Source organism: Ursus maritimus, unplaced genomic scaffold (assembly GCF_017311325.1).
Source record: "Ursus maritimus isolate PB19 unplaced genomic scaffold, ASM1731132v1 scaffold_18, whole genome shotgun sequence".
Lineage (NCBI taxonomy): Eukaryota > Metazoa > Chordata > Mammalia > Carnivora > Ursidae > Ursus > Ursus maritimus.
This window is the reverse complement of record NW_024424230.1, coordinates 16,598,729-16,623,156: the sequence shown is the minus strand read 5'-3', so window position 1 is coordinate 16,623,156 and position 24,428 is coordinate 16,598,729. Positions and strand designations below refer to the sequence as shown.

At 47.3% G+C, this 24,428-nt stretch overlaps 1 protein-coding gene across 1 annotated transcript in view; it reads right to left on the bottom strand.

Annotated features, from left to right (window-relative positions):
* The window catches only part of ALPK2 (alpha kinase 2), a 110,507-nt gene extending 87,255 nt beyond the window's left edge, over positions 1 to 23,252 (bottom strand). The window contains exons 1-3 of the mRNA XM_040632476.1: positions 22,854 to 23,252; positions 22,592 to 22,719; positions 19,250 to 19,367 (exon numbers count right to left, since the gene is read on the bottom strand). Of these exons, the coding sequence (XP_040488410.1) occupies positions 19,250 to 19,367; positions 22,592 to 22,719; positions 22,854 to 23,092 (485 nt within the window). The 5' untranslated portion in view covers positions 23,093 to 23,252. The remainder of the gene's footprint in view (positions 1 to 19,249; positions 19,368 to 22,591; positions 22,720 to 22,853) is intronic.
* Between the last annotated feature and the right edge of the window lie 1,176 nt (positions 23,253 to 24,428).

Sequence of the window (24,428 nt, the reverse complement as noted above, 5' to 3'; positions counted from 1 at the left end):
GGTAAGACATGAAATCCTCTCTGGGCTTCAGGTATTGTTCTATTTTACTATGTGCCACTTTCCAGGGGAGGAAAACAATATCTGGGAACAAAATGTCTGCAGTGTCTTCACTGGGACAGCCAGGAATGCGGGGGTGGGGGGTGGAGAGGCCTCCAAAGCCCCCCCCCCCCAACTCCCTCCCCACCGTGTGGATTTTCTGAGCCTTGCCTACCCGTGCAGCAGGGAGGAGGCAGAGCGCCTGGCTCAATAAATAATTACACGATGACATCTGTGTCCTTGCTGCCGTCACAGCACCAGGTGAAGGTCAAAATATTTTCTTACACTAAGTGTCTGTATCTTATTACTTGCCTAATTGTTACTATCAATTTGATTGATTGAATTGTTCAGAATAACTAAAGGAATAAGAAAGCTTTGGGTTTTTTCACTCCCCAAAGCTATGTTTGCTGTAGAGATGGGAGAATTCTAATACTAGAAACACACACAGTTTCTTGATCGTATTTTCTACAAGCCTCTAGATACATTTCAAAACTGATGAGGAGTTTCCATATACTTTTATCAATTTACTCATTTATCCAAAGGATTTATTGAACCACAAGTCTGAAGACTGAAAGAGGACTTGGAGCTGTGTGGCTCCTGGGCCCACCTGCCTCCCTCCCCCTGAGCCCTTTCCTGTTCTGCTCTGTGTCCCAGAGCTGACCCTCAAGGCCCAGACTCTCCGGCTCCCAGGACCACTGGCTTCCTGCTGCATTGGACCACAGGGAGGCAGGAGACTGGAGAGTGGGGAGAAGGGAAAAGTCACCCTCAGGTGGGATTTTAAGAGGACATCCCTTCTGTCCTCTTCAGTAGCTCCGGGTCCCGTGGGACACGCCCACCAGGGTTCCAGATTCTGCCCTGTGACCCGGAACTAGTCGTCCTGCTGCCTCCCTTTGCCCGAGCGGCCTAGGGAATGGTGGCATCTCTGGGTGACCCCTGTTTGGCTCAATCACCTGTACACCCCCATATTGAATGCTTGAAAACAGTTTTTGTCTTCCTGGTTAGACCCTAATGGATAGAGAGATGATTAAGTTCACTGACGTTGGAACTGAGGCCCCAGGAAGATGTGAGTGTCTTAAGTAATACAGTTAAAAAAATTGTAAGAAATATCTACCACATGTAAGACTGTGTTAGGCTCTGTGTAGACAATAAAGATGGTAAATTCCTAGGCCTTTCCTAGGAGCTTCACAGCCAATAAGAGAAATGAGGTATCTATACCAACAGCTACAGTACAGGGCGGTACGTGCTAAGCCCTATTAAAGTCCGACTAATTATGGAGATTCGGGTCAGGGGGTGCAAGATAATGAGAGATGGTTTCCTGGGTATTTAAAAGCTGAAGCAGGGGCGCCTGGATGGCTTAGCTGGTTAAGCGTCTGCCTTTGGCTCAGGTCATGATCCCAGAGTCCTGGGATCGAGTCCTGCGTCGGGCTCCCTGCTCAGCGGGGAGTCTGTGTCTCTGCCCCTCCCCTGGCTTGTGTTCTCTCTCTCTTACTCACTCTGTCTCTCAAATAAATGAAATCTTTTAAAAAAAAATGCTGAAGCAGGCCTAGGAAATACACAGTAGGATTTTGGCAGGAAAATTGGTATATGCCTGGGGTTGGGGTGGGGGTTGATCATTCCAGGCAGAAGGAACAGCCTCAAGGTGAGACTCTGGGGGAGCCCAGGGCTAAAAGATAGGGCCACTGCATAATTTATCGTTTAAACAGAACAGTTGTGAGAATGAAAAGGGACACTATTAATACTTACACTGAGACCACAGGCAGAAACCAGGGCCATGCCCGGGAAACGGAGACTGACTCAGGTAAACCAGGAGATACGGTCACCCACCGCGGGTTGGGCAGGGCCCAGATCATGGACTGAGGAGTTTGGACCTCAGGCTCCACTGCGAATCTCTGGGAATCAGATCAAAGCAGCCATTTAGGGAGGAGTGGAAACCACCATGCTGTAAGATGCTCACCACACGTGCACAGCGTAGCAGGGTAAGGATGGACGGCTCCTGCTCTCCCTACCTGACGTGGCCTGTGGTCCCTGCTCGAGCAGGAACACCTCATTCTCCCATATGTCCTGCTGGACCTACCACAATAGATGCCCAGCCAGTGCGTGGGACTTGAGAAAGGGGAGAGAAATTGGTGGCATAAGACTTGTCTCCTTCCCCAGGGGAGCTGCCAGTTTTGCAGAGAGATCAGGCTTTCAGGTGTTACACAGGGAGCAAATGCAATTTGCAAACTCTAGTGTCCTTGAATCCCAAAAGGCACAACTGAGGCAGGGAGCATTTCTGGTGCTAGGAGGGGAGAGGTCAGGGTGGCCTGGATCTTCCGACAACGTGCCAGGAGCGTGGAACCTGAGCATAGTGGGAAGGATTAAAGTTTGGCTGGTGGGGAAGTGGGGAGGGCATTCCTGGCAGACGTAGCAGAGCTGGAATGAACAGGCCATGTGTAAGGGACAGTAGAGAAATGAGCTGGTGGGGAGAGGGCCCTAAAGGACAGGAGCTGGGGGCTGAAAGGCACAGAGTTCTGCCCAGGAGCACGGCGCATGAGTGAACTGCAGAGGAAATCCTACTTTTCTGCTTCAGCCGAGTGCAATTCTGAGCAGCAGTCAGAGGCAGATTGCAAAGCCAGGACGGCACAGGGGTTAAGGGACAGACTTAGCAGCAAGACTGCCTGGGTCCACACACTTCCCGTTCACTGTGCGACATAGACAAGCTACGAAGGTACAATAACTGTACCTACCCCAGAGGATGACATGAGGACTATAGGAGGTTACTCCTAGAAGCGCTTAAAGCAGGGCTCTGCACACAGGAAACACTGAATAGATAGTTCTCAGCCCTGGCTGAACATTAGAATCGCTAGGGGTGCTTTCTAAAAGAACCAGGGCCAGAGGATTTTTTAGGGCAGTGAACTACTCCATACGATACTATAATGGTGAATACATGTCATTATGCATTCATCCAAAAACATGGGCTCTGCAACACCAACAGCGAATCCTAATGTAAACCACAGACTATGGGTGATAACGATGGCTCATGTCGGCTCACCGATAGTAACAGCTCTGCTGCTCTGGTGGGGGATGTTGACGGTGGGGGAGGCTGTGCGTGGGGTGGGGGAAGGGCAGATATGGAAACTGCTTTCTGCTCAGCTTTGCACTGGACCTAAAGCTGCTCTAAAGAATGAAGTATTTAAAAGGGGGGGAAATACCAGGGTCAGGGCTCCACCAAAAAAAAGCAATTAAGCAGCATCTCAAGGTTGAATGGCTTCACCATGGGTATTTTCTAAGCTTCCCCGGGGATTCTAAAGGGGAGCCAGAGCTCAGAAGCACCGAGCTAAAAGGATGTTAGCTCTTGTATGGTCGTGAAGGAGGTAGGGGAGTTGGTAAATTGATGGAAGAGGAGGGATCTTTGCCAGGGCAGGTATCAGAAGTGATTGCTTGGCTCTCTTTTGGCACAAAAGTGTTAGGCTTTTGACAGCGTTTTGAGCCTCTAGGAGCAATGCAGGCTGACGAGATATTCTTTAAATAAGAAATGAGCAAACTGACTCCAGAAAGGAAAAAAAACCTACAGCATTACTAGCATCAGGCTTAGTTAATAGACAACAGAATCCTATTATCAAAAGAAAACTCAAGAGTAGTTGGAAACCGTCCCTACCCTACACCCAGGCTAGCATAATGCCCAGAATGTGTCCAGAAATCTCAAGGTACATTTTGACAATAGAAAAACTCCTGCATTAAATTGTAAATCCATCTGTGTAAGATATGGCCTCTTGAGAGCAGGACCACTAGACACTAGACACTGGAGGACCCAGAGCTCTTTTATAAAAGCAAGTTAGCTTAGAATCCTGAAAGACCAGTACTGCTAACTCATCAAACATGCCCCAAATCAAACACTGGAATTTCCTATCTAAACCTGCTTCTTGTCTCAAAAAAATTGTAATTCCATTCTATAATCATCCATGGGGCACACCTCGGAGTCCCATTTTTCAATCCCCTTCTGCATCCAATCCAGCAGGAACTCCTGGCAGATGGATCCAGAACCTGGTGGCTTCTTGCCACCTGCTCCAGGACCACCCTGGATTGGGCCACTTCCTTTCTTTTTTTTTTTTTTTAAGATTTTTATTTATTTATTATTTATTTGACACAGAAAGAGAGGCAGCCAGTGAGAGAGGGAACACAAGCAGGGGGAGTGGGAGAGGAAGAAGCAGGCTCCCAGTGGAGCAGGGAGCCCGATGTGGGGCTTGATCCCAGGACCCTGGGATCACGCCCTGAGCCGAAGGCTGACGCTTAATGACTGAGCCACCCAGGCGCCCCTGAGCCACTTCCTTTCTTGTGTGGATCCTGGCATTGCTGCTTGTGGGTCTTCCTCGCTCTGCCCTGTCTCCTCTGCAGCCACCATGACCTTGCATGCTCCCACCTCCAGCCTCCTTCTGCCCCTGCTGATGCCTCCGAAGAGAACATTCTGCCCCAGGATAATCCCACCACTACCCCACTCTTACCCTTCCCACCTGTGCTCACAGCACCTCAGCAGATACACCTTCCTTTCTGAGACTCCTTCCCTTCCCTGCCCTCCTTTTACTCTTTGTCACCTGACACTACTGGTTTTGCTGGTGTGACTAATGTCCCTGAGATCAGGACTTCACTGTGCTCCCTACTGGGTCGCCAGGGTCTTGAATGGCTCCGGCATACAGGAGGCCCTCCATTAATCCTTATTTTTGAAGGCAATCCTCATGATCACTTCTCTGTAAGATATACTCTAGCACACACATTAATAGATTCTGTTTTGGACGACAGCTCTGGTAGAGGGAAGTGCAGTAATGTAACAGGACCCGTGGGTGCTGGGAGACAGAATTTTTGGCTTCTGATCCTGGCTTTGTTCCTAACCAGTTGTTAAGAACTTGGATGAGTCCCATGATCTCTCTGGGCCTTGGGTGATCTATAAAGTAAAAATCAATTGGGTTTGACCAATTAAATCAGCCTTTCTTAGGCACTGGACCTGAGTGTCAGTATTTTTTAAAGAGTTCTTCATGTGTAACAGAGAGCCGGGAGCGGGATAATCCTTAGGCCTGGCCTCCCTTGTGTCACCGTGTACAGGAATCCCCTGGGACCTTGTTAAAATGCAGAATCCGACTGCCAGGGGAGGGGGCTGGGACTCGGGTATCCTAACAAGCTCCAGGGGCCGTGATTGCTGTTGCTGCTCTGAAATCAACTTTGAGGGGCAAGGTCTTAGAGTCGTTTCCAGCTCCAGGACGCCAATGGTTCTAAAGAGTGGAAGTCCCTTTATTAAATTCTCAGAAAAATATCAGCTGTCACTTGATTCACTGCTCCACTTGAGCTGAGTTCCCAGTAAATGCCTGAAACCTGCCCCCACATGCAGCTCTGTGGGTGTTGGAGTTGTTTTGCTTTTCTAGAAAACCAACCACTGCACCCAGGCAGGGGGAGTGCACAAAACCAGACCCGAGAACTTCTCTCTCAATGGCAGCCTGGGAGGCCTGCGGTCAGAGAAGAAACCGTCACAATTTGATTGCTTCTCTTTGTCTGCTGCTCTGCCAGAGCCTTGGTCTTTGCTATGTCCTTCTCTGTCATTCTTCTGGGCCATCTCACTGCACCTCTGCCTCACTACCATCTCCTGGGACCCTGTAGGTGAGCAGGTGCAGCCCCTGGCAGCTGATAGGAAAGCAAGCACCTGGGAGCAGCAGCCCCAGGTTGTAGGAAAGCTGGTGTAGGCTGGTGAGGAGGAAGAATCCCTACCCTGCTGGTGTGGCAATCCAGCGAATGGGAAATGACAAGGACAGAGAAGGGGCAGCCACATAATGACCTGAAGCTCAGATTCCCTGGAGCTCAAATGGCCCCAGGGGCTACTGACATAGTGGCCTGCTCCTATAGCTCCTGCAGGGGGGATGCCTTTTATAATTACTTCCTGTCTTCACAATCCCCTTAGGCTGCATAATCTCTAAAGTAATAGTCAGCTGATCACCAAGAAGCCACAGTAATTGAAATCAGGTCCCCACATTCATGGGGAGGAACCTTGGAATGGTTCTGCAGGGGAGGAAAAAGTTTCCTCCACCCTGTCAGGATCCCTGGATGTGTCTGCAAAGTAAACTGACAAGAACAGATTAGCAGGAGAAAAGCATACACATTTTACTGAATTTTTACATGTACAAGGGAGCCTTCACAACAGAATGAAGACCCGAAGAAGTGATGAGAGCAGAAAGCTTTTATACTTTTTAGACAAAGAAACAATAAGTTTGTGAAGAATTGATAAGACAAAGGGGTTTGGGCTAGAGGTAGCAAATGGTGACGAAGTAACTAGGAAGGTAAGACTGAGTTTGATAAGGTTGTTTGTTTGTACAGATTTCCTGGTCCCAAATTCCCTGTCTCTGGTGATAAAAATGGCTTCCCTCCCCCTGGCACAGGAAATGTACCTTTCACATAGGAGTTTTACGACCTGTTTCAGGGAAGCAGGATGGGCAGGCGGTGGGGGGCTCACACCTTCCTCCTTCTGCCATTTTTAATAATTCCTTCAGTTTAAGTTATTTAATATGCCAAGGTGCCATATTTTAAGGAAGTGTGCCTGAACCCCATCAGTATTTCCCCTCTCTTTGAGAAAACTACAGAGAATGTAACAAAAGCATTGAATGCATTATGTAATTTATCCCATAAATCTTTACTGAATGTCTGATGATAGTCAGTACTGAGCAGACCCTGGAGGCACAGCAGGGAACACTGGACATGCTTCTGCTCCCATGGAATTTACATTCCAGTTGGGGGATACTCACAATAAACACAAAAACAAATAAATCAGCATCATAACTGGAGACAATCCAAGTGTCCATCCCCAGGTGAATGGAATTACAAATTCCAGTAGATCCAAACAATGAAACACTGGAACACTGTTGAATGATAAAAGGAAGGAACTACCGACACACGAAAGGACACAGGTGATTCTGAAGATAATTATGGGCAGTGAAAGAAGCCAGATACAAAAGAGAACATGCTCTATGATCTCATTTATATAAAATTCTAGAAAAGGCAAACTCGTCTCCAGGGATAGAAGGCAGATGGGTTGCTGTGTAAGGATGGGTGGGAGAGAGGGGCACGAGGGCTGGACTGCAAAAGGGCACTGAGAAATCGTTTGCGGGTGATAGATACGTTCATCTTGATGGTGGTGATGGCTTCATGGGTGTGTGCATGCACCAAAGCTTACAAAACTGAACACTTCAAATGTATAGTTCGTTGTGTGTCAACTACGCCTACACAAAGCTGTTAAATATATGTATACACACACACACATTATGTCATGTGCTATGTGAAAAATAAAGCAAGATAGGAAAGGTAGGACATGCTGGGGTCAGGCGGTGCTATGGGTCTCTGGTCAGAGAAGGTCTTAGTGATCAGGTGAGTTGGAGCAGACATGAGAACTAGCTACGTGAGGAGAGACCATCTAGGGTAGAAGGAAGAGCAAGTGCAAAGGCCCTGTGGGAATAAGCTACTAGACCTCATTAATGTCTTTGAGTTCTGAAATGGCTTAGAACTGAGTTAAAGCATTAAGGCCTAGACTAGGGGCACCTGGGTGGCTCAGTCAGTTAAGCATCTGCCTTCAGCTCAGGTCATGATTCCAGAGTCTTGGGATCGAGTCCCACATCAAGCTCCCTGCTCAGTGGGGAGTATGCTTCTCCCTCTCCCTCTGCCCCTGCCCCTGCTTGCGCTCTCTCTCATGCATGCTCTCTCTCTTGCATTCTCTCTCTCTCAAAAAAATAAATCTAAAAAAAAAAAAAGAATTGCCCCAAGCTTCACATCCAGTCTTGCACGTGTCCTGACCACCCAAGTAGAGTCCATGTCTTTAGCCTGAGCCTGGCTTCTTAACATCGGCTCTGAAAATCTGCACTAAGATTCTCATTCAAGAATTCAGAGATGTTTGATCCCATCTTCTGTGAAATGGGCAGGCAGCCTGATTCCACTTTCAAATTCTTACGACCAAGAAGGACTATGTCTAACAAAATACAGAAGAACTCAGGGTAAAAAGAGTTAACATTTACGAAACATTGGCTAAGTGCCGGGCACTGTTCTAAAAACCTAATGTGTATTATCTCATTTAATCTTTACCCAATCTACCCAGCAAGGTAGATAACTATTATTATTCCCACTCTACACATCTAGAAACTGAGGCAGATAGAAGATAAGCAACAGGCCCAATTAAGAGGTGGGGCCAAGGCTTAACCCTAGGCAATGAGACTCCCGAGCCAGCTCTCAGAAATACCCACGTGTGGCCTCACAGTGTGGGGCAAATCCTTGATTCTTAACCAGTGGGCCCCTCCACACACCCACTGGCCTGCTCCAGGCCTGTCCCTGTACATGACTGGGACAACTTCCACATTTCAGGCAGTCTTATGGACTAAACTGTGTTTCCCTAAAATTTCTATATTGAAGTGCTAACCCCCAATGTGCGGTATTTGCAGATGCTGCCTTTGAGAGGTAATTAGGGTTAGGTGAGGTCATGAGGGTAGGACCTGCATGATGGGATTAGTGCCCCGATGAGAAGAGACAGCAGAAAGCTTGTTCACCATATGAGAACACAGCAAGAAGGTCATTGTAAGCAAGCCCGGAAGAGGGTTCTCACCAGAACCCCATCATGCTCCTACCTTTATCTCAGACTCCAGCCTCTAGAACTGTGAGAAATTAATTTCTGTTGGTTAAGCCCCCCAGTGTGTGGTATTTTTGAGCTGACTAATGCAGGCGGGTCAGGAGGACCATGCCAGGTACAAACCCCTCTCATAGGTCCAGCTCATTCTTGGGGTCATCTGGGGCTCAGATGTGGTGTAGAGGGGATACTGGGAGGATCCAGAGAGCTGGCCTTCCTCACCTATATGAGTAGGACTCGGGCTGTGAGGCCTGGGCTGATGTCTTAGAAACTGAGGGGTTGAGGTGCTGGGACTGGCCCAAGGTTGTAGGACTCAGAAGAAGGGAGAGGGCAATCCAGCAGTCAGAAGTGATGGAGTCTGGGGCAGGCAGAGAGGAGGCTCAGGGTCCAAGGCTCACAAAGAACTAAAAGGAGGAGAGGAGGGGGTAGAGTCAGAGATACGAGAAGCTCCCAGGCATGATGGGGCAAAGATGGAGGTAAATTTCATGGGAGGCCCTTGGCTGAGTGCATAAGAGGGAGAAAGTAAGGCTGTGCTGGCCAGGACAAGCACACATGTTCCCAAACCAAATTTTGTTCTTATTCCTGCCCCCCCCAACCCCCTGCCCTGTGCCCCTCCCTTCAGAGTTAGAGCAAAGCCCATTCTGGGACTCACAAGGCCTGATTGGTTCCAGCTCTTCCCCCAAGTAGCTGTATGCCCTTGTCAAATACCTTCTTTATGATGTTTACCTTTAAAACAGGAGTCAAATGATTGCTCATACTGATGCTGTGATTTCTACAGCAGTGAGACTCCCCACCTTGTCAATCATCAGGAGTGCTGGACCAAGATTCTGTGATTACAAATTAAGACTGAACCCCAGCTGGCCCAAAACTTCCGCAATGTTACTGGTCTACTCTAAGTCCTCTGAAGGTGTTGATGGAGTGGCATTTACAAAGACATTTAGCACGCGTCCAATTTCCAGGGATTACCGCACCTTTTTCTGTCCCAACGTCTTAGGAGGGGCTCCTGGATCAATGTCACTCCCAAACTAGCATTGATGTGCCCTAAGACCCAGCACCATAATGAGCACAACCGCCCTGGTCCAGCCCCCAGGAAAAGATGAGTGTCCCATTGCATGGCTTCCATAACCATTCACTCCTCTGACCCACTTAAGTAACCAAAGTCAACGCCAGAATGTGAGGACAGGCCGTGGATTCTCAGCACAGACCCATCACCCTGGGGACCAAATGGGAGTTTCTCGTCAAACCCTCAGGACTCATTCAAGAAATGCTCCAGGCATGGTCTGAGGAATGACCACAACACTGAGTTCATTCAGGAGGAATGCCCTTCTGGGCTCCGTGCTGGGAACACAGAGGCCTTCGGGGTACTGAAAGTTCTACCAGTCATCCTTAAGACTTATTACACCTACTTAAGCTCACGGGAACACGAAGTCCACAAAATGCTTTCCAACCTCAGATGAAATGCCTTTCCTGTCTTAGTCAAGACATAGCAACATTTCAGTCATCTTTATTTCTACCCAATGGTTCCTTGATGAAACACATTAATTATATCTTATCCTCTAAGAGGGAAATAGCAGAGGGAAAATGCTGCCAAGCTACGCTACCTTTCCTACCTCCAAGTTGCCTTATTTTTAATCAGTCCCAAAATTGTAGTTCAGTGTGGGGACATGTTCAAATCGTATAAAATAACTATTACTTACAGAGTATCCTAAATTCGTTGCATGTCTTGATTTAATCCCCATACCAATCCCATAAAGCAGTACTATCATTATCCCCATTTTGCAGATGAGAAAACTGAGTCTCAGAGAGGCTAAGTAACATGCTGAAGATGATACAGTGTATAAGATTTGGGATTTAAATCCAGACAACCCAGGGGCACCTGGGTGGCTCAGCTGATCAAGTGTCTGCCTTTGGCTCTGGTCATGATCCTGGGGTCCTAGAATTGAGCCCCGGGTCAGGCTCCCTGCTCAGTGGGAAGCCTGCTTCTCCCTCCCCCCCCACCCCCATTCTCTCTCTCTCTCTCTCTCTCTCTCTCTCTCTCAGATAAAATCTTCAAAAAAATAAAATAATCAATCAATCAATCAATCCAATCTGGCTTCAGATCCTTGCTCTATATGGTGGAAAAAATCTCCTGTCCTTAGTAAATAAAGTTGATGGTGACAATTCTACTGTTAGCAGGACATGTGCCTTGAAGTGTTTCTTGCAGGAATAGAGATGTTTCAAACTGATTCCCCAATACTCATTTGCCCAGACTCACTCTTGACCAACAACTCATGTTTTTAGATGTTTGGCAAGGAGTTTGGGTTTCCCTGTGTGATCATGGCCACAAACAGGCCTCCAGAAACCGAAGTCTTCCACTCAGACAAGAACTTATAAGCAACTCTTTGCTACAAGCCGGAATGGCTTTGAGAATATAACACAGTGTCTCAAAGCTCCTGGCATCTGTCTGTCCACCTAGATGTGAGGAATAACTAAATCGTTGAAGACATCACTAACATCACAGATTCCGCCACCTAAAAACACGGTTTCAGGGTCTCATCAAGTGGATGAGAAAAACAGCTTCAGCCTGGGTCTGGGTTCCAGCTCACCTGTTAAATGTCCACTCCTTTCTTGTCTTTGAAAATGCTCCACGGATTCTAACGCTTTTCCAAGCTATTCATATAAAATTACCCTGGCTCTAAATACAACTACTGTAAGCGAGGGTACAGACAGAGTAATTCCGGGACTACATAGCTTTCAGGGAGTGGGCAGTAAAATCAGATTAGTTACTAACTAATACTTGTTGCATGTTTAATGCACATGTTGCTGACCATTTTGCATAAATAATCTCATTGAAATCATCACAAAAAAATCATTTTATGAAGACACCAAAGCACAGAGAAGTTAATTGACTCGCTCAAGGCCACACAGCTAATAAGTGGCAGAGCATGACAACAGCAAAAGTGTGGACTCTGAGGAAGGATCTGGAGAATTTTGTCATCATTTACAAACACATGAGGCTGTGGAGATACGAAATAACAGAAATCCCAGCCCCTGCCCCTAGGAGCTGAGCTTTCAACAAAGAGCCGAAGCGAGGCTCGATGTCACAACCCTGAGATCATGACCTGAGCCGAAATCAAGAGTCAGACACTTAAACGACTGAGCCCAGGCGTCCCAGTCAAAGGGAGGTTTTTTAAAAAATGCAAATGTTCCCATAACCCTCTGCAGCCCCAAACTCCTTCCTAGTCTGGACATCGTTTTCAGGATAAGGGTTTGCAAAGCCCTTAGCTAGGACACACGGGTTCTGGGTCCAGCCCCAGCCTGCCCTCCTGGCTGTTCTCCCCTGCAGGCTGCTCACCCGCCGGGCCCTGCCCGTACCCCTGCCGGAGACTGAACAGACCCCAGTCACCACAGGAGGCGGTGCCCTCGTGCCTTTGCTCACGCTTTTCTCATCCCAAGGGATGCGTGGTCCTCCCCTCCCTCCCAACCTTCTCCAGGCCCTTCAGGGCTTCATGCTGGGGGCACCTCTAAGAAAATTTCCTGGTGCATCCGCATTGACCCCTCACCTACCCCCACCCGGCAGAGTCTGACTTAACTGCCCTTACTCTGGTCTTCCAGGAGGCTTTCTCTTCACCTCCATCTTAGCATATGCTTGGTGTGGTATAAAAAAAGAGTACTCAGTCTTTGTCCAGGTTCCTGGCACATGGCTCCCAAAACCCTTAGAATGCCTGGAGCGATGTTCTTTGCATGGTAATGAGATGACTGGTGGCGGGGAACCCCTAGGTAGCTTCAGGAGGGGGCCTGGTCCCAGAAAGACTAAGGCGTGATTACAGGGTTGACACCTCCAGCCCCACCCCCAGACCTCCAGGGAGGGAGAGGAGCTGGAGACTGTGTTAATCACCAAGGGCCAATGAGTCCATCAGTCATGCCTCCATAATGGAAGTTCCATAGAAACCCCTACAGGACTGGGTTCAGAAAGGGTCCAGGTTGGGGAATGATCAAGGTTCTGGAGAGTGGCGTACCTGGAGAGGTCACCAAGTGCTGCAGCCCTGACCCCACCCCTTGCCCTATGTACCGATTCTATCTGGCTGTTCCTGAACTGTACCCTTTATAACAAAACAATAAACGTAAGTCAAGTGTTTTCTCTGAGTCCTGAGTGGTTCAGCAAATTATGGAACCTGAAGGAGGGAGAGGAGATTATGGGAACCCCCTGACTTTGCTGCCAGTCAGAAATGTGGGTAATCTGGTGTCTGAAGTGGAGACGGGGGGTGGGGGGTGGCAAACTTAAACCTACGGAGTCTGACACTCCCTATGAATATTTGGTATCAGAACTGAATGGAAATGTAGAACAGTCGGCTGGTGTCAGAACTGGTCGGTATCAGGAAGAAAAACCCCAACTCATTCTGCTAATTGTCTTCTTATGGGTCCGCTTCCTCCGCTGGACTGTGCGATCACAGAAGACAGGGGCAAGACATTTTCTTACCACTCTGCATCCTCCCATCTCGGGCTGTGATGAGAACCTGCAAAGTGCACTTGATGCTTGCAGAATGAATGAATGGATTAAGAATGAAAGCAATTATTCTATAGGCAAAAAGGAGCCTTAGAAAGTTGTTTTCAAGTGGGATAAAGAGGCTCGCAAGTAGGTGATTTAGAAAGGTAAATTAGGTAGGTGTTCGACGGATAGAGAAGGTAGTCGATGACACAGTTAGCCATGAATTCCTCCCACCCACTTACACACGCCCTCTTGCAGTGTGCGTCACCACTCCACTCTGAAAGGGGTGGCATCTACTTTCGTGCTGCTGAAATCTGGTCCAGTGTCTTGCTCTGACCCGGGCGATGTATTGGGATTGGCGTTACAGTGGGGCTCAAGAGGTTCTAGCCTACTGGAGGATAGGAGCCCAGGTGGAGGAGAGCTAAGGTGGCTCAGCCGACAGCCAGGGTCAACGGCCAGACCTGTGAGTGAAGCCATCTTGGACCTTCTAGCCCAACCAATCCTCCCACCGACTCAAGTGGCCAGAGGGACCACTGAGTGAGCCAGGCCAAGCCAGCAGAGGAACCACAGCCCACCCACTGAACCATGAGAAATAATAAGCCACTGCTGTTTCAAGGCACTCCGTTTTGTGGTGGGTTATCACATAGCTTCTCAGCCTCAACACTATTGACATTGTAGACTGGGTAGTTCTGTGTTGTGGGGGGTTGCCCCAGGCAATGTCCAATGTCTAGCAGCACCCTTAGCCTCTCCTCACTGGATGCCAGGAGCAACCCTTTCCAGCTGTGACAATCAAAAATATCTCTAGACATGGCCAAATGGCCCCTGGGAGCAAAAACACCAATGACCAAGGAAACCTTCATATTGATTTTTCCTTCAAAATCTTGAGTAATCAATATGCAGTCTGAGGCATAATCAGGAAAGTGTTCCTTGCTCTTTGACCCAAAGATGCCTCCCAGGTAGCCCAGATGAACCCAGCTGACATTTGGGGAACCAGCACTACATTATCAGATAAGTTGGTTAAGGCAAGGTAGGCAAATGGCAGCACTTTTTTTTTTCTAGAATGTTCAGATACACCGCGTATTAGTTTCCTAGAGCTTCCATGACACACAACTACAAAGAGGGTAGCAAGAAAACAACAAAAATTTATTCTTTCACAGTTCTGGAGCCTAGAAGTCCCAAATCAAGGTGTTGGCAAGGCAGAGCTCCCTCTCAAGGCTCTAGGGAAGAATCTTCCCTTGCCCCTTCCTAGCTTCCGGGGGGGGGGGGGGGGGGNNNNCTGGCTTGTAGCTGAATCCCTGTGGTCTCTGCCTGTCTTCACATGGCTATGTCCCCTCTGTGTCTGTTTTCTCCTTTTTATAAAAACACCAGTTATTTTTTTTTAAAGATTTTATTTATTTATTTATTTGACAGAGATAGAGACAGCCAGCGAGAGAGGGAACACAAGCAGGGGGAGTGGGAGAGGAAGAAGCAGGCTCATAGCGGAGGAGCCTGATGTGGGGCTCGATCCCACAACGCCGGGATCACGCCCTGAGCCGAAGGCAGACGCTTAACTGCTGTGCCACCCAGGCGCCCCAAAAACACCAGTTATTGAATTAAAACCCACATTAATCCATCACAATCTCACCTTCATTTAAATAATTACAGCTGAAAACGTCTTATTTCCAAATAAGGTCACATCCTGACGTTCCAGGTGAACATGAATTTGGGCTGGGGGACACTATTCAACCTGTACAGATCATGAGCAGACTGGCTCGTGGTGACTGTGCAGGCCTCCTGGCCAGGGTGCCCCCCCCCCCAGGTCCTCTGTAGGGCCAGGGCTGAGCTGAGGAGGGGAAGGAGGCGCAGCCTCACCCCTCCCTCTGATCTAGGTTTTCAGGGGTCCAGTCCACCCACCCCGCCTTCCCCTCCCTCCTGCCTCTCTTATAATCAGTGCTCAGCACGGCGGGACACAGTCATGCCCACTAAGAGGCCTCCTTGCTGAGAAGAGGAGTGTCTCTCTCTAGGTGTGGGTTCCTGGACAGATTTTTATCTCTTCTTCAGCTGTCTTTCTTTACATCGTGTTCAGAAGAGACCACAATTCCTCGTTCGTGTACGCGCTCTTTGCAACTTGCTTTCTATGAGGTAGAAAACATCTAGTTGCATTTTCCTCCCCTCCTCCCAACCCCCCACATCTTCTGAAAAAAAAAAAAAATGTTTTCATGCTACAGGGCAAACCATGTTGTTATTGATGTTGCTCGCCCTTGGAATGCTCTCCCGGCTTCCCACTCCTCTGCCTGCCAAGCACACTTGACCTGTGGTATGCAAAGGTCCCAACAGCACTGATCAATCTCCTCCGAGCCGTCTCACTTGTCCAAAGTACATGGTGTGACAAGATTAGAGGGGCATGAGGAGGAGGGCCCAGGGAGGATGGAGAAGGACCGTGCCAGGTGAGGAAAGAGGGAAGATCAGAAGGTCAACTAATAAGCTCTTGACCGCAGAGCGGAACAGCAGATTAGGTCTATCAAACCAGAAAAAAAAAAAACCCTTGGGAAACACAGGAACGGGAGCTTTTGAACATCTGAGAGTGAAGATGTAATGACCCAAAGACTAAACTCAGGGAGATTAAAAACAAAAGTACTTTCCTTTGGGGGAACTATAAATTAATCTGGTGGTTTATGGTGACCTGATGATGGCAAGGAAATTTGAGACTAATATTATAACGAACAACCAGCTTTTGATCTTTGAAAGGCTTTGGCACAAAAGACCATTCATTTGCCTAACCAGCATTTAACACAAAGGTAGAGTCAAACTACTTGGCAGGTGACTGTTTTAGGATGTAAAGAATTTTTCATCTTGGAGGCACCTGGCTGGTTCAGTCGGAAGAGCATGCAACTCTTGATCTCGGGGTTGTGAGTTCAAGCCCCACGTAGGGTGTAGGGATTAGATAGATAGATGATAGATAGATAGATGATAGATTAGATAGATAGATAGATAGATAGATAGATAGATAGATAGATGATAGATAGATGACAGATGGATAGATAAGAATTTTTCACCTTGGGCAATTACATTGGAATCACTTGGGGTCCAGATTGAATTAGTCAAGGTCAAGGCCAAGCATTAGGGGTTTTTAAAAGTTCCCTGGAGGATGCTCATGGGCAGCTATGGTTCAGAACTTTACAGTAAAAAGTTGGAACTTTCAAAAGATTGTTAGTACCCAGCACACTGACTACTCAGCAGAAAAACGCAACCATGTCTGTTATCGCATTGCCCCACCAATACTCCTTGTGTCATGACTGAATGCTTTTCCCAGTAAGTGGGTTACTTTTCAAAATGCCAAATGGAGTTTGAAAAGAGTACATTCTGTCATCTCAAGTCTTTAGTTGTTACCATAAACCGGTGCCCTGCTGGACTTCTGGGACAAGAATGAGGACTGCGTGCCCCGTCCCAGCTCAAGTTCTCTTCCTAAATTTCTCTTCCCATTTTAACCTGCCCACCTGCCCCTGGGCTTCATCATGGCCTCCTCATTCTTCCATCCCTTAGCTCCCTTACCCCACAAACACTGGTTTTGCCTACACTTCTGGTCCTATATAAACAGCAAATAACATAAATAACAAATCTCAATTTTTAAATGGCATTCCATCAGTAAAAGAACACCCATGAAGTCTCTCTTCTGGCTACAAAAGTGAGTATAATATTTTAGCTTAGTGTGAGACTAAAATTAATCAAGAACTGTGGATTGAGGGGTCAGAGGAACAAAGGCAAGAGTGGAAAACATACAAAGAAGTACAGTATGTAGATACTCAAGGATCTTACCATCTAGACCAGGGATTGACAAACTATAGCACACCGGCCAAATATGGCCCCCTACCTGTTTCTGTAAATAAAGTTTTATTGGAACAGAACCATGCTTAAATATATGTATATATAGTCTAGCTGCTTTTATACTACAATGGTGGAGTTAAGTAGTTGTGACAGAGACCATTTGGCCTTCAAAGCCTAAAATATTTACTATCTGGCCCTTTATAGAAAAATTTGCCAACGCTGATCTAAATTAACATCATATATCTTTATGGTACATATAAAACCATCCACCCACCCACCCTCTTAGTAAATATTTATGTGGCACTATACTAGGCCCTAGGGGAGGCGTTAGTGTGAGACAGAGAATCTTCCTGCCCCTAGGAAGCCCATGGTCTACTGAACTATCTGTCAATCTGCAGCAATAGATAAGCACCAAAGTGGGGGGCCTGTGCAAATGAGAAAAGAATGTCTGAGGCTGGACAGAGCCGTGGTAACTAGAATTACTGTGAACCATAGAGATGGATTCTGAGTTGAACAGGATGAAGAGGAGGGAGGGGAAGGCCTTGGCAAAACTGGACTGAAGAGGCAGGAAAATCTGCACGGATGAGGGGCAGCAAGTGGCAGCGGGGCTGGCTCCTAGTATACTGCAGAGCGAGGGGAAAATGGAATGTGATTTGTTCACCACTTGTCTCCTGTGCCGGACTTGAGGCTTCATGAGGGCAGAGACAACATTTATGTCGTTCATTTCTAGCCCTTGCCTTACACTACATGCCTGCCATATAACAGTTGCTTGATGAATATTGTTTAAAGAATTAAAGAGTAGGGGTGCCTGGGTGGCAAAGGGGTTAAGCGTCTGCCTTCGGCCCAGGGCGTGATCCCGGTGTTATGGGATCGAGCCCCACATCAGGCTCCTCCGCTAGGAGCCTGCTTCTTCCTCTCCCACTCCCCCTGCTTGTGTTCCCTCTCTCGCTGGCTGTCTCTATCTCTGTCGAATAAATAAATAAAATCTTTAAAAAAAAAAAAAAAGAATTAAAGAGTAGATGCCGGTGCCTGGGTGGCTCAATTGGTTAAGCATCTGACTCTTGGTTTTGACTCAGGTCATGATCTCAGGGTCATGAGATCAAGCTCCATGTCAGACTCCACGCTCAGTGTGGAGTCTGCTTGAGATTCTCTGCCTCTTCCTCCCCTCTGCCCTTCCCTGCACTCACTCGCACTCTCTCTCATAAATAAATAAATAAATAAATAAATAAATAAATCTATCTATCTATCTATCTATCTATCTATCTATTTTTAAAAAGGACTAAATAGTAGATGAACGAACAAATGTCTTGAACATCAGGTTAGATCCTCTGTAAGCCAGTTGGGTCAAGCATTTCAACCATGATAAAATGATCTCTGATCATACTTTGATACAAAAGAGTGGAGAGGAGGATAAGAAAGCTAGTGTTTATTGAAAAATTACTATATGGCAAGAACTTTATCAGCATAAAGTCATTTAATTCTCTCAGCAATCCTTTTATTTTGCAGACAAAGAAATTCAATTTTGGAGAGGTTCACTAGCTGGCTACGGTCACACAGCCAGAAAACAGTAGAGCCAGAATTCAAACCCAAGTCTTACTTTGTTATTCTCAGACCCAAGGCTATCAGCACATGCACATGCCTACCAATCATTTTCATACCACGCTCTTCAGACCTCGGGCTCCTCAGAGTCCCCATAAGGAACATCGTGACCAGTTCAGTAGCACTGGGGACCGAGAGCACAGACTCTCCTCCCAGTTTCAAGCAAAGCTGTTCTCATTTTCTCTACTTCACATATGGAGTTCCCTGATTTTATCCGAACAAATAGTTCTTGGGGAAATGAAAAAGAATAGAAACCACTGTACTGGACCATACTACTTCCTAAAATAAAGCCAGAAGGCATGGTTTCCAGCCTTCCGCCGTCACCAGTGTGCTGTGGGATCATGGTCAGCCACTCCCCCTTCCTTCCGGTGTTACGCAAGAAAGGTTGGGTGACGGTGCCAAAGCCCAGCTGCATTTCTTGACTTGCCAGAGAGAACAAGATTAAATGAAAAGCTCATATAATGAATGAAAATGGCTGGACACCTTGAATACAATTCTGGATAAAGCTGTAATTCTATCAACGGCAGCACGTTAGAGGAGTGTGAACAGTTACCAGGCAGAGCTCAGCTGGATGGCTTGGCTGACGCCTGCTCATAACATCTCACATTAGGATGCAAAAAGCAAACAGGAGCCAATCTTTTGGCCTTACCTGATAGCAACCAGCCCATGACAGAAGGCAGGGACCTTTGCAAACGGTCCACAGAGGCACATTTACTTACCAGGAGAGATGTAACACATGAATATACTGATTCTGGAAGAGTTCGTAACTGGAAACAATGCCACACTCATCAATGGCTCGACCATTCTTATACCAAGTTACCTCTGGCTTGGGCTGACCTGATAATGAAGAAATAAGAATATTCTTATTACATTAAGCATTTTTAGAAAAGAAAATCATAAAGCTATGAACAAGAATGGGTAATAAACACTAGGGATGAGCATGATGAAGTCAGTCGGTTGGGGAACTGGAGAATCTCCCTCTCGGTGATTCAAATGCATCATTCAATAAGCACGATCGAGCACATGCTCCGTGCCCAAGATGGCGCGGCGCTGGGGAGAGGATGAGGCATACAACATGAAAGATGCTCTCCCAAATCTCAAGGAGCTATTGAGAAAAATGATCTAAAACTTGTATGTGAGGCAAAAATGTGGATAGTATCTTCTTTCGGTGTCATAGGGGGACAAAGGTCCATCTAAGAATTATCTAGGGGAATGTCCTCTGTTTAATTCAATGATTACTACTGATTAAAATTCCCAGATTTAGTGAAGTTACATGTAAACTGGTAGATGTTTATCCAACGGAGAGGTAAATAATCTCTGCCTGGCAGAAAAAAATAACTCCGTAAGTCATGGCTTTATTGCCCAGTGTTTTACCTAGGTCAGCAATCTTATCCTAACATTCTTTTATTAAATTGCCTATAAATACCTAATTCTTCAAATGTCCTCTGACCGGGACTTTCTACTTTCCGGGTCCCTCTTTACTCAAAGAATTCAACAAAACCATTGAAATGTTCATTTCATACTTGCATGGAAGTCCCTTGACCTTTGGAAAGCTAAGCTTTAACAGTGCTCGGAGTTGAGCGTATGTTATGGCACAGAAGAGGGAGGAACGAAATGGAGGAGCAAATTCCATCTCCTGAGGATGAAGGAGTCCAGGGTGAGCGTCTCCCAGTCTGGGACGGTGCATACCTGAGTGAGGTCGTCACGGGAACTGCCCTACGCCTCCCTCAGAAGGAGTTCATCCTGCCCTTGTGATCATTAACCAGATGTGATGCTGATGGACCCATTTGGTGAAACCCCCAAGAATTCCATTCACCTCTTGGGATTTTCTACCCCTTGTGACAGGCGAAGGAAGGTTTCCAGTGTGTCCCAATGAGCTTTCCCCCAGCCTCCGTATTCTTGAAAACCTATCAAAATGTGCCATATGCATAGGAGGAAAGCCCAGTATTGGGAAACCAGACACTTTCTAGATCCATCCTTCTTGTGTTTCCTGTCTGATTTATCACAGGATATTTGGTGAGCAGCCCCAGAGACCACTAAGGGAAGAACTCCATGTGCTTCTGAGACCTGTACCATGGACAGGACCTGGGCATGTTCAGAGTCCCTGCCTCCCTCTCTGTGTCTTCTCTAATCTGGGGTCCCCCAGCTAGGCTACCTCTGTGCTAACACCACAAACATGCTTGGTGGCAAATGAGGTTGTCACTCCTTGCTCTCCCCCCCTTTTAGGTAGGTGCCTGACTAATCGGTCCCCGGAACCAGGAGCAGACAGATCTGCGTGCAAGGACACATCCTTCCTTACCAGGGTCTTGGCTGAGTCCCTTCCAGACAAATGACTAATCCACCAAAACTGAGCTTCCCTGAAAAACCATCAAAGAGGCTGCTGATCATAATTCATTTCTGCTTGTTCTTACTAGCCTTGTGTCCCCCTTTCAGTCAGTTTTATTAGATTCCTTCTCAGGAAGCACCTAATTGCTCCTTTTTTTGTGTATAATTGACTTTTTTTTTTTTTTTTTAAGAAGGTAAATAGGGGCGCCTGGGTGGCTCAGTCGGTTAGGTGTCTGCCTTCAGCTCAGGTCATGATCCCAGGGTCCTGGAATTGAGTCCCGCATCGGGCTCCTTGCTCAGTGGGGAGCCTGCTTCTCCCTCTGCCTGCCACTCCCCCTCCTTGTGCACATGCGCTCTCTCTCTTTGGCAAATAAATAAAATCTTTAAAAAAAAAAAAAGAAGGTATATAAAGTATATATGCGCTAGGCCTGGGGAACTCATTCTAATCGCTTGGACTCCCATGTTTTAATTCAGACTGATCAGGGCTGGTTGATGCCCCCAGTTTCTTAATGGCTGACTGGTGTTTTTCCTTTTGTGAAGTATAGATCTGAATAATCAGCCAGAAATGAGACTTGCACAGGGAAGTGGTATCTTATACCTTGTGGGTGGTTCTCTTTTCTCCCTCCACTTGCTGGAAACCTCACCCGAAAATCCTACCCTTGTTTTTTAAGCCTACCTGCAGGTCACATACTGAGAGCCACCTCCAGAATGTGTCACAAGCATCTGGCTAATGTGTGTGGGGACTGGTGGCCAAGTTTAGGGTATGTCCAGACACTGTGGCCTCCTGAGGAGCCACGGGGGCCCGAGTATGAAGGCTCAGTGGTGGGCTTGTGTCTGTCCCTCCTCTGAATGGCTGTGGACAAACACCAAGAAAGAGGGGGGGCCTTGGCTCTGGCCTCATCGAAGGGCCTGAGCACACAGTTGCACAACCCAGCACCCAGACCAGAGATGAGATTTTATTACGACTTTGGTTAAGGAAGCCTGGCCATTTCAGAAGCTGGCTCTTCTTCTTCTCTAGGAAAAGGGATCTCAGGGGAGAAGAGTTTTCTGTGAACCCTCAGGAAAGACCACTGTTGCCTCTATGTTTTTGAAGGTAAGAGACATAATCCAAGAAAGAAAACAACCGACAAGGTACAAGAGACCACTTCGCTACCCTATTATTTTGCTTCTACTATTTCCTTTTAATAATAAATCTGTCTTTCCACTGGGGGTACCTATTTGGGGTCAGGTCTGGGTTATGTACTCTCCGGTCCAGGTGGAGTTCCAGTCCCCTGCTTTTCTTCCACTGGGCACCCTCTGCCTTGGTTTTGACCTCTTTACTGCTGACTAGTCCGCCTGAAGAAGGCAAGAAACCCGAGATGCATTTGGCCAGTTTGAGGAGATCAAGGAAAGAGCGATGGAAGATTTCAGTAAGTCGTCTGAAGCAGTTATTCACGCCATTCCTATGTACACAGGAAATGAAGAGTGTATTATTTAAAAAAATAACCGGTGTGGGAGTCCCCTAACCAAGAACCACAATGTGAAGTGAAAAAGATCACTAAAATGTGTCCAGGAAGTTACTCGAAGAAATCCTCCAGAAAAAAAAAAATCATCATAGAGGATTTAGATGTTCAACCGGTCACTCAGACCCAACTTCCCAGGTCCCCTCCACAAATGATGTTTTAATAATGCCTTTGTGAGCCTAAAACCCGGGTCCGCAGGGAGATTTCAGAGGGTAATTAGCCGCTGAAAGTTACCAGATATTATGCAGCGAAGCACGGCGTCTGACTTCTCAGGAACTTTCTGGGAAAGCAACGTAGATAGAAAACAAAGTGTGCGCCTCTGGGGCTCTCCGGAGTCTGTCATCCTTTCATGCCATGTGAATCTGAAAAACAAAAATCCCTGACATCACCATTGGCTCCGGGAGCCCTCTGACCTTCCCGAGAGTTCTGTCGGTGGCTGCTGGGGAGAGGCGCACGCCACTGCTCCCTGGCTTAGTCCTCGGGCAGGTTTTCTCACCTGGGGCGCTGCTGGCACTTGGACCGGATGCTTCGCTGCACTGTCGCCTGCTTAATACCACCCCTGGCTTGTACCCAGCAGATGCCACCAGCACCCCTCCCCCAAGTCGTGACCATCGAAAATGTCCGCAGACCTTTTCCACTGGGCAGCCCCAGTGGAGAACCTCGAATCCTCGTGGAGTGCAAGGCAGCCAGAGCCCAGGCTGAGAGAGAACTGCCTGAGCCGACAGCCACTGCCATCTCTCCTTTCTCTTTCTTTCTGTCTTCAAAGTCTTTTCATTGGGCTCAAAAAAGGACACAGCCACACTTGCCTCCAAAAAAGAGGAGTTGATGATGAAATGCAAATGAATCGCCAGGAGGGAGGTATTTTGAAATTGGGAAAGTACGGCTCCTTTGGCTAGCATTTTTGAGCAAGCATGTACAAGACGGCATTTAACACTTGATTAGTCATGGCTGTGCCGGCTGACACCTTTAGAGTGCAAGGCGTCCCCGGAGCTGCGCAGTGCACAACCCACACAGCCCTAAGAAGGCAGGTCTGTCTGAACCCAGAGGACCATTTCCACTCTATCCTCCGGGTACAGTGCTGGCACCACTCTGGAAAAACTTTCCTTTGGAGAGCCCCATGCTTGTACATAACATTTCATTCCATCCCAATGGGAGGCTCCCATTTCTCCTTACCTTGGTGAACAAGTCTCATATGGCACAAAGCTAAAGAAAAGGAAAGCCCACACCACAGTAGGATACATTTAGCATGGACAGGGGAGGAGCACTTAGACCTGCAAATGGTGATTCTGGGGATGCTGAGGGTCCTAAAGCAGGAGCAAGCTAAGCTCTTGGTGGAGGAGGCTGGATCTTAATGGTCACAACTGTATTGCAGAAGGGGAAACCCCTCTCTGTATGGGTGGACCAGTTTCTTAACCATTTAGGAATTGGTTCCAATTTGCAGGGTCTGGTTCAAAATGAAAATGAGGGGTTCCTTGTTAAAAAAATGATGCAGCTATTTGAGATGGTAACAACAGAGCATGAAATTGGGCTCTGGGGCCCTTCTGGGCGTGGGGATCAGTGTGTGAGGCTCACATTGTGGGATCCCGAGGACGGCCCTGCCTGGTAGACACAGCCCCGGGAACATTCTGTTCATGAACGTCCCTTAGCTCTTCCTTCCCTTTGAAGCCTTTCCTGCAGCTTCTGATGTTCCCACAGCATTTCCTTAATCTCAAGGTGTTCTGTTTAGAAATTAGGTTATTCCCTGAGAACAAAAAAGCATTCCCAAACAGAAACACCCAAGCTCTCTGAATATTAGGGTAAACATAATTAATTTAGGAGAGTACACGCCCTTGCTTTCCTCAGGAGGAGTGTGCAGTAGGCAACTCTGTGCTTTGACCTGAGGTTCAGCTAATGCACATAATGGGGAGAAAGAGCTGGAAAGCTGAAAAAGTGGTATGTTGGTATCAAAAAGGAAGACAACCTCTTGGGTTTGGAACAGAGCACAAAGGCAGGGAGAGAAGAGAGAGAAGCCTGATGAACTGCAGGGATCTGGAGGGGAGACTGAGCCAGGGAGACTGAAAGGAGGTTTGTA